The sequence below is a fragment of the Myotis brandtii genome, unplaced genomic scaffold (genome assembly GCF_000412655.1).
Source record: "Myotis brandtii unplaced genomic scaffold, ASM41265v1 scaffold813, whole genome shotgun sequence".
NCBI lineage: Eukaryota > Metazoa > Chordata > Mammalia > Chiroptera > Vespertilionidae > Myotis > Myotis brandtii.
The window spans coordinates 2,880,214-2,891,249 of record NW_005371287.1 but is presented as its reverse complement, the minus strand read 5'-3'; the positions used below and the strand labels follow the sequence as shown (position 1 = coordinate 2,891,249).

Sequence of the window (11,036 nt, the reverse complement as noted above, 5' to 3'; positions counted from 1 at the left end):
TATAAAAATATATAATATTTTATAAGTAATATGTAAATATATTAAAATATAATAATAAGTACTTTTAAAAATTACAAAGCCCTAATGAAAGTCAAATATGCATGCTCAATGCATGAACTATTATCAATTCTGAATGAGTGAAGTATGAATTAATGAGATCTCTGTTCTGGGAATCCTTTAAGTGGTAAAGATGTCATAAAAGGTAACATGTATCAAGTCTCTACTAAGTACTAGTTGATTAGATATTAGATATTTGTAGATTTTCTCTCATTTTCAGCACATCCCTGCAAAGTATTACTATTCTCATTCACAGAATAGGAAATTTTTATTTTAAATAAATTAAAAACGTGCAGAACACCTTAGAGTTTCAAGATGCGAGAGCCAGGCCTTGAACTTAGGTCAGTTTCACTCCAAAATATAAACTCTTCTCCACCCACACTGGCCTTCTATATACAACACAATAAGAATTATTAAATCAGATCCAAATGCTCACCTCTCTTAACACTGATTTAAAATGTGATCTCCCTGTTTTCTGAGACCATGTTTTTGCAGAAGGCCCATACCGAATTTGATTCCTCTTGTTTATGACATCAGCTTTCAGCTTTGGGGGTTCCCCTTCCATAACAAATACCAGTTTTACATCCATTAGTGTTAAATGTGAGATACGAAAAAACAAGTTCCTGAAATACAAAAATTAGTCATATATTAATCCTCATATATTGATAGCAAAAGTCAACATAGCAGCATGACGTTAATGGCAAGAACATTAGACTAGTACCGAAAAGGTTATATGCAATAACATTTATTTTATTTTCACGGGACTGAGAAACTACTGAATGTTTTTTTGTTTGTTTTTTGAATGTTTTTAAGCAAGGGAGATTTATGATTATTTTAATTGCTATATGGAAAATGGTCTGGAGAGGAGGATGAGGAAGAGGAGGCTAAGAACTGAGGGAGGGAAGCCGGTGAAGAAGTCATTCAGCAGTATAGATGAGAGATGATGTTGGCATACACTGAGGTGGTGCCTCTGGACATCAAGTAACGTTTATGAACAAACACAAAAGTTTCTTTTGAAAGTAGAACTGGCAAGACTTCTGAGGAACTGGACATTGGGCCAGGTAAAACAGGGAGAGAATGGCTCCCAAATTTCTGGCTTACAGTCATGGCAACATCCAAGTAGATATGTTAAATAGGCAACTAAGCATGTGAGTCTGGAGTTCAGAAGGTAAGAGGTACAAATTTGTGAGTCATCAATACAGAGATGGCAGATCTAGACACATTAATATCTTTTAAAATCTCAAAACCAAGACATCAACTATTTATGTAATCATACATTTATATTCTAAGAACTTTACTGTACCTGAGGTGGGGCTTCGTGACAGTTCCAATCATTTTTTTGACTGTCTGTGATTCACATACCCAGAGGCTCAGATCAACTGCAATGGTTTTCCCACCAAGACTACTCAAGTGGATGTGTTGCTTAACGGGCTCCAAAATTTGCCACAAGTCACTCACTCCCATTCTGGTTATTATCGGCTGTTATTAGAAACACACTTTTCAAAAATTGTTAATAAACACAGAAGCTTAGAACAGGAATTCAAGCAATATATTATGACCTACATAAGAATAATTCATAAATAGAGGATTCTACTTATTTCTTTCACTAGTCAGCTTTTTGGAATCAACCAAGAATACCTAAGCCATTAAAAATGGTGATAAATGACATACTGGTTACAAAATGCTGATGCAACGAATGGATGATAAGTAATTTACATGTCACCAAATCTGGGTTTCTTTACAGTACTTAAAAGCAGTTATTTTTAAATTTAACATAACTCAAATATTAATGGTCGCCTTTGTCCTTCCTCATTCTTCCCTCTTCTTTTCTTTTTTTTTTTGCACAGTTTTTTTTTTTTTTTTTAATTAAATCTTTTTTGTTCAGGTTACATTTGTTCCTCTTTTTTTCCCCCTCATAACTCCCCTCCTCCCAGTTCCCGCCCCACCCTCCGCCCTCACTCCCCACCCACTGTCCTCATCCATAGGTGCACGATTTTTGTCCAGTTTCTTCCCGCATCTCCCATTCCCCTTTCCCCCCCAAGAATAGTCAGTCCATTCCCTTTCTATGTCCCTGATTCATTATAATCACCAGTTCATTCTGTACATCAGATTATTTATTCACTTGGTTCTTAGATTCACTTGTTGATAGATGCATGTTTGTTGTTCACAATTTGTATCTTTACCTTTTTCTTCTTCCTCTTCTTAAAGGATACCTTTCAGCATTTCGTATAATACTGGTTTAGTGGTGATGAACTCCTTTAGCTTTTCCTTATCTGTGAAGCTCTTTATCTGACCTTCAATTCTGAATGATAGCTTTGCTGGATAAAGTATTCTTGGTTGTAGGTTCTTGGTATTCAGCACTTTGAATATTTCTTGCCATTCCCTTCTGGCCTGCAAAGTTTCTGTTGAGAAATCAGCTGACAGTCGTATGGGTATTCCCTTGTAGGTAACTGAGTTTCTTTCTCTTGCTGCTTTTAAGATTCTCTCTTTGTCTTTTGCTCTTGGCATTTTAATTATGATGTGTCTTGGTGTGGTCCTCTTTGGATTCCTTTTGTTTGGGGTTCTCTGCGCTTCTTGGACCTGTAAGTCCATTTCTTTCACCAGGTGGGGGAAGTTTTCTGCCATTATTTCTTCAAATAGGTTTTCAATATCTTGCTGTCTCTCATCTTCTGGCACCCCTATTATTCTGATGTTGGTACGCTTGAAGCTGTCCCAGAGGCTCCTTACACTATCTTCGTATTTTCGGATTCTTTTTTCATTTTGCTTTTCCGGTTGGGTGTTTTTTGCTTCTTCGCATTTCAAATCTTTGGCTTGATTCTTGCGCTCCTCTGGTCTGCTATTGGGTGTAATATTCTTTATTTCAGAGCGTGTATGCTTAATTTCTAGTTTCTTTATCATAGCATCGAGGGTCTCATTAGTTTTCGTGAGGCTCTCCAGAAGTTTATTGCAAGCCCTCAAAATTGCGTTTTTTAGCTCTATATCCTCCATTTCTGTCATGTTTTTTTGTCTCCGCATTTTTTATGCTTTCTTGGTGCACCCCCTAGTGGTCTTTGTGCGCAGTCTTGTTCTAGTTGAGCCTTGATTGTTGTAGTTAATACTAGAGGGATTTGACCACCAGGCCGACTGGCTGTGTGAATCAGCTGTGTCTGCCGCGGAAAACTTCTGTCCTCTGGGGAGGTGCTAATCTAGCCTTTGCCTGAGGCGATCTGGCAAATGGCTCTGCGCAGGGCTTGGGCGGGGCGGGCTCAACAGGGCGGGCGGGCGGAGGGAGCGGTTATGGCCCCTCTCAGTCCCGTTCCCAGAGGCTCTGCTTCTCAGAACCCCCGGAACCGCTGCAAACCTCGGAGGGAAAGCTGCCTTCCAACTGATGCCAGACACTCCCGCTTCTCCCGTTTGGGTCCGAGTCCCCAGCGATTCGCCCGTATCTGGAGCTCAGAGTCTGAGACTCCCCCCTGACCGAAAACGACAACCGCGCTCTCAGCCACCAGCCCGCTTTGCGCGCGCACCTCCGCACCTGAGTTTTTTCCACACTGCGCCTCCTCTGAGCCTCGGTGTGCTGTTATTTTTCCTTCTAGTTGAAGAGTCTCTCCTCAGCCAGCCTTCCTGCGGTTCTGGGTGATGTCCGTTCCGTCTTTTAGTTGTATTTTTGAAGTGGTTGTTTGCGGCAGCAGTCTGCGGTGTTTACCTATGCCGCCATCTTGGTCTCTCCTCTTCCCTCTTCTTTTCTACGTCTTCTTTAGCAGCAGCTGAGAATAACATTTTTCAATTGTTTACCTTAACATTGTATGAAATTTAGAAAATAAAATATTACCCCCCAAAGCGTAATGGTGATAATTGGCTTTGTTCCACCTAATAACAAGAACTAACAAATGCAAGACAGGTAGAAAAACAGAGGTGCTGTAAATCATATTTATCTTATTGAAAATTCATTCCTTGATTTTTCACACCAGCCTCTATCATGATCAGGAAAAACAAAAAAACATAAGCAAGGAACCATGCAAACAAAGCAAATAAACCAAAGAAAAAAAAATAAGAGGTTAATGAAGGAAAACACTGAAGACAGAAAATGGGAACTGGAGGAATATGGAATTATCTTTTCAAAGAGCACTGATGGGCTTTTTAATTACAAGGTCTCACGTGTATATTGTGGAAACATAAACAACTTTAAAAAACAAATTTTTAAATCACCCATACTTACACGATCCAAATAAAACTATTGTTAAACTCTTTTCTATGTCCATGAAATTTGAAAAACAAAATTGGCTTAAATTCTGCTATTGTAATAACCTCTTTGGTATTTTCTATAGGCCAGTTTTTCCTTATTAAATATCTATATCTATTTTTCTTGCCCTTTGTTATTATTTGATAAAAATGTTATGCAGCATTTGCAATGATTCAGTCTGACTATACATACATACATACATACATACATACATATAATCCAGATTATCATCCTCTCAATAATGAACTTCATTCCAAAAACACAAGGTTGGATAACAACAACAACAAAAATTAAGTCAAAAGGCTATCTCCATAATGCAAAACCATTCTAAATAAAAATACTATATTGTCTGTTCCTTTAATCTAAGTATTATTTTGTGCACTCATTTTTATGAAGAACTTGCACAAATATTTGCTGATATCTCAACATACAAAGAAAAACATTCAGATTTGAATGCACAGAATTAGGTAGTTAATGGTGGCTCAGTGCTAACATTGTCTATTTCACAACAAGAAGCCCCACTGGTTAGAATGCACACTATAGCATAGATGCAGAGTTAAGATTTCATCCCTTTGCTAATGTGAAAAATTGCACTTACTTCTGGAAAAAGAGTGAGGCACATACATTTTCTAAGGCATTATTATGAACAGAAACAAGACAAATATTAACCATCAGAACACATAAAAATTAAAAAAACAACAACGAAGTTTGAGGGGGAGTTCTTTTTAATAGTTTTGCTTTCCTTTTATTTGTGAAGCAAGCTGTTTACTGGAATGGCTTATTATTGAAGGAAATTACGCAATTCTTCTCTCCGGAGGACAATTATCATAACTGATCTTATTTTATTATATGTGACCCTGACTCTAGCTGTCAAATTTTAAATGCCAGTATCTTCTGACTTACATAGCTATCCTAGGAATTTATTTTAAGATGCACTTAGGTGTGTGCAGATGTATGTACAAAGATAGTCACTGTGGCATTTTTTTTTAAATCCTTACCCAAGGATGTTTTTACTGATTTTAAAGAAAGAAAGGAGAAACACTGATCAGTTGCCTCCCACGTGTGCCTAACCAAGGATCGAACCGCCACCTAGATATGTGCCCTGACCAGGAATTGAACCCATGACCAGCTGACTGAGCCACCTGACCAGGGCAACTGAAGCATCTTACCTAATAATAGACAAACATGTAAATTGACCGTCTCTCCGCTATGCACACCAGCCAATCAGGAGAGTATGCAAATTAACCCAACAAAGATGGCAGCTAATTTGCATACGTAGGCGCAAAACCCAGCAAAGACAGAAGGCTCCGGGCCAGAGCCGCAAAGACGGAAGGCTCCAGGCCAGAGCGAAGGCCTGGGCCCCGGAGGAAAACCGGTGCCGGCAGCCAGGGGAAGGGAAGGCCTATTGCATGAATCTCTTCGTGCAACGGGCCTCTAGTATTTATAATAGTAAGACAGTGGGGAAAAACAAATGTCCATGAATAAACGATACATCTTTGATATATTCAAACAATGGAATAGATGGTGCAGCAAATAAAAATGGTATAGATCTATACATACTGGTCCTGGCCGGATAAAGCAGTTGGTTTCTTCCCATATGTCAAGGTTGTGGGTTCGATCCCTGGTCAGGGCACATACAAGAATCAACCAATGAATGCATAAATAAGTGGAATAACAAATCAATGTTTCTCTCTCCCTCTCTAAAATCAATGGGAGAAAAAAAAATATATATGTATTGACCAAAAAGTCTCTAAGTTTTAAAATGAAAACAGGTATAAAAGAGATTACATATTAGGAATGACTGGAGATGAGTTATAAGAATTACTCTTCAAAGTATATTCCTTTGTGTTTTTTATTATATTAAACTAGAGACCCGGTGCACGAATTGGTGCATGGGTGGGGTCCCTCGGCCTGGCAAGCGATTGGCCAGCCAGGCGGGGAGGTGGGGTAGGAAGGGGCCATGGGAGGTTGACCGGCTGCTAGAGGTTGGCTGTGGGAGTGCACTGACCACCAGGGGGCAGCTCCTGTGTTGAGCATCTGCCCCCTGGTGGTCAGTGCATTCCACAGTTACCCGCTGGTTGGCCGGTCATAACGGTCGCTTAGGCTTTTATATAGATAGATAACCATATGCATGCATTACTTTTCAAATTAAAAAACTATTTTAAAAATGTGGTCTTATCTATAAAGGGTTGGAAAATAAACTAGAAGTCTTTAGACGGGTTACTTCTTGCCTAAATATTATATGACCAAACAGAATATAGTTCATGGGTTGAATAAAAAGCAATGTTCCTCAAATTTATGAGTACCTGAACATCAAATATGACTTCAGTATAGCTTTTTAAGGAGAGATTTACATTTTCTGGTTTCCTTCAGAATGCCTAGGAATGAATCATGTGATCTCAGACAATGTATATCTCTTCTGGCCCTTCCAGCCCTAAAGTTCAATCCTTCCTATCATGATTCTAATGCTAGATTACACAAAATGACTATACATATGTTATATTTCATTGGGGCAGCCATGCCTGGGAAAAAATAAGCCCAGAACTGATTCTATAATGTATTAACATTTCCACAGGTTGGATCCCTTAAGCAAGACAAAAGTTGCTTTTTAACTGTGCTTTTAAGTAGACCCCAAATAATATGTTTAATGTAACATTAATTACACATAAAACTTAATTATTCATATTACTTTAGTTTATTTTGTCAGAAATAAACCTGGTTTAAAGAATGAACATCCGTGGTTATGGTACAGAACTAGCACAGGTAATTGAACAGGTATCAGCCATGTCTACCTAAGATTTATTTTGGCTGTTCTTTTATAATACTAGGCCTGGCCTGTGCCCTCTTGCAATCTGGGACCCCTTGGGGGATGTCGGACTGCCAGTTTCAGCCCAATGCCCGTGGGCCAAGACGAGGGACCCCACCATTGAATGAATCCGTGCACTGGGCCTCTAGTATGCATATAAGAGCTTTGGTTAATCTCTTCCCACCTTCCCCCTTACCTCATGGAACAGATTCATCGGTCAGTTCCATGTTTCCATGCCTGTGCATTGAGTGTCTGCCCCCTGGTGGTCAGTGTGTGTCATAGCTACTGGTCAAACGGTTGAACAGTCGCTTAGGCTTTTATATATATAGGTGAGCAAAAGACTACAAAGCTGTAACAATGGCTACTTAAACACAACTGGTATAAATAATGTAGGCAAAAAGAAAAAAGTCTATAACAGAATTATCTGTTAGTTCTCAGAAAGTAAAATTTGAATTATTATCTCAGAACTGAAGTGTTCTCTTCTTCACTTTCCCTTAGTTAAGTGACAATGCTGGAAAAATGTCTTTCACTGTCAATCCTTCTGGTCACTGTATTTTTAAATCTTCCTCAAAGCTTTTTAAACCACTCTGGTATCTTAACCTATAGTTCCTATATATCTACCAAAATGCATTTGAAAAAGCTGAGAACATCTTTTGTGCTCCCCAAGCACACTCCTATATAGTAATGCTCTATATTTCTTCATAAGCATGAAAGAATTGCTGCTACACCCCTCCCCCGCCCCCTGCTCATTTTTCCCCTCTGAAGTCTAAATGATGGGAATCAAGGGGCCTTTTTTATAGGAGCTAGTCTCTTTCTATGACATTCCTCAGTAAATATTTTTTTTTAGTAACTTGTCATTCATGAATTTCTATTAGATCTTCTTAAATTACTGCAAGACCTTTTATAGCCTTTATAACTTTTAACCAGAAATAATGGATTAGAGCCATGCCAAGCAACAATACCTAAAGGATGGGGGTAGACATGGGAACTGGAGAGTGAGCAGACTTACAGGAAGGATATTTTTAGAGTTGGACTACACTGAAAAAGACATTATTGCTGAGTCCCCCTTGAATATTCTACAATGAAGGAACTTTTCTTCACTCCCCACCTCTAATATAATGTATCCCACATCATCTCTTAACTCCTCTCACCTCTGGACTAGAACATTCAATCCCTACTTTATCTTCACATGGATACATAATATGCATCTAACTCATGATTCCAACACCTCTCCTCAAACTGTTCTACCCTTAGTCTTTCCCTAAATATGCAGGAGCTTAGGCCAAAAACCTAGGCATTTTTGATTCTTTACTTCACTCTCTAATAGCACCTTGATCAGCAAGTTCTCTATTTCAAAATCTATACCAAATCCCCATTTCTAATGACACTCCCCTAGCGTTGCCTGTATATGACTGTAATAGTCTCTCAACTGGCCCCCTGCTTCTAACCTTGTTCTACTCTCCACCCCAGGTAATCATTCTCCTAATGAGGCCAGAGTGATCTTGTTTAATAACCTAAAATATTAAAATCATCACCGCTTTGGTAATGCATAGTGACTTTCCTTAAAGGTGACATAACCTTTGTCACAAGTTAATTTACTTCTCTAAATATGGTGCTACCTTAGAGCCAGTTGTAAAATGCAAAAAAAAAAAAAAATTATGTAAAATTACATAAGTGTTATAAATGTAATTCAGAACACTCTTTAATGTAATTTAGTATGTAATTTAAATGAAATTTAGAAGACTCTTTTAAAATACTATTTTAGGATTATCTTCAGTAGATCTGCAACTTAGTTGTCTAATTTTCTTTTTTTTCTAATTTTCTTTTGAAAAGCATTTATGTTCCTTGTGAAAATCATTAATAAAAGCAGAATATTAAAAGAATACCTCAATAGTTCTGAAAGGATAAAATTATGTGAAATGTCTATTTTATGAAAAATAACAACAGAATGTATTTTAAGATAGCAGTTAATACAAAATATGTATTTCCATGATCTATTGCTTTCTTGTTACTTTCTTTGCACCAGTCCTTCCTCCAAAGTGACATTAAGTAGCAAGAATGTAAAAGCAAATAAAGTTCCAAAAAGGGACAGAATGCAACAGCTCTTAAGATATTCAAGTACAACTACACTCAAAGATAGAACAAATGGTTCTTGCATGAGGTCATGATCAATCTGATGAGGTTACTTGAAAATAACTCATCATTAAAATTTAAAAATATTATACATATCAAACTCACCCAAAACTCGGTATAATTTTATCTTACTTTTTTTTTTTAATGTGGTGAAATCTGAAATTTTTGTGGTGTGAGATTTGGTTAGTTTCTACTTTTATAATGTAATAATTTTATTGATGTCCATCTGATCACGCAGACTATATTTATTACATATAAAAAATCTAACATATTCACAATTCTTACGAATTAGAGTAATACATGATTACTTATGTGAGTCAACAGTCAGAATAACCCTTCACTTATAAATAAATTATAACCTATTAGTGGCTTCAAATTATTTAGTTTAGTAAAACTGAACTGTACTTGGGATAAGAAACCTAGGATTTTGGTTTTGGATGTAACACTGACTAGCTGCATACCCTTGGGAAGACATTTAACTGACCTCCAAAATGAAGGATATTAACAAAATGAATTACAAGATTCTGACATCCTTTGAATCTCATGACCAATTTTAGTAGCTTGGTAGCAAAAAAAAAAAAGAAAAGAAAATCCAATCACTCTATTTCAGATATTATTACTTGGTCGAAAGAACATGAATTTCTAGTTTAAAGAAAGTGCTTAAAATTCACTTTAGGTTAAGACAAAAACAAATCCTTTGATGTAACCATATGGTGCCCATAAATCAATTTATGCTCCTAAAACTTCCTTAAAAGCTAATAAGTTTTTATTGGTTGATTATAAAACTGAATGAGGTGAGAAAAGCACAGAACCTTGCTAATTCCACTAATGAATCAAATTTTTAAAAAAAACATAAAAAAAGGTCAGTGGTCTGGTTCATGCAAAAATACATTTTATTCAGTTTTGCAATTTTACTTCAGTCTTAAGCAAAAACATTAGAAAACTTATTTTAACAATAATGTGGGAAATACTTTAAATTACCTTATTCCCATTTAGATGACTATAATGGACTAGGAAAACGATGTAAAGTTTACTTCAGTACAAAATGGTACTGTATGGGATTTCCCACATAACGTCACTCATGTTTATTATTCCGTCAGTTTTATTTTCATATGAATTTAGTTCTAACTTTAAAGCATAATATAATATAAACTGGGCTTAACTTTGCTATCAATTAATATTAAACGCCTACTATTTATTGGAAGTTCTTCTAAGTGTTGGAGACGCAATAATAAAAGATTAAGCCTTGAATTTGAGGAACTTAGTAGAGTGAGACTAGAGATAAAAAGAATTACAACAATGTGACAAGTACAGGTACAGAGGTAAGGAGAGTGAACTACAGGAGCATATAAAGAAGGGGTACCTCCCCAACTCCAGGAAGGCTTCCTATGGGAAGTGACATCCAAGCAGACACCTCCCAAAGTTTCCCCTTGTTTCCCAACAGGACCCCTTAGCCTAGATGTTACAGCGTTTTTGACTCTTCAGACTGTCATACTTATTGTATCAAGGCAAGGACCATAACAGGAATATAATATATATATTTGATTATCTTTAGAAGTAAAAAGGTGACTTTGATGCAAGGAATTTCACTACCAGACGTTTGACATCAATTTATTTGGGGGTGGACTGGGGTAGCGGTACATGCCACTTTGTTCCCATCTGGAAAGGAAGATGGAAAGATTACTTGTCTAGATCAGCAGGCCACGTGAAGAGTTGCGCAAAGACATCAGAAGTAGGTTAAGGTCGGGTGCAGAAGGGCGCAGGAAGCCAAGTCAAGGCCTTAACTTTTACTGGTCCCGATATTTATTAGATGCGGGT

The 11,036-nt window shown here is 37.2% G+C and overlaps 1 protein-coding gene across 9 annotated transcripts in view; it reads right to left on the bottom strand.

Annotated features, from left to right (window-relative positions):
• Positions 1–1,553, bottom strand: part of GEN1 (GEN1 Holliday junction 5' flap endonuclease) — a 58,537-nt gene extending 56,984 nt beyond the window's left edge. For all 9 annotated transcript variants that reach the window (XR_001360163.1, XR_001360162.1, XR_001360164.1 and 6 more), the window contains exons 1-2: positions 1,361–1,553; positions 494–680 (exon numbers count right to left, since the gene is read on the bottom strand). Coding sequence is in view for 5 of the 9 variants with exons in the window: in XM_014531597.1 (XP_014387083.1) it covers positions 494–680; positions 1,361–1,521 (348 nt within the window). In the remaining 4 variants the exon portion in view is untranslated. The remainder of the gene's footprint in view (positions 1–493; positions 681–1,360) is intronic.
• Positions 1,554–11,036: the final 9,483 nt, after the last annotated feature.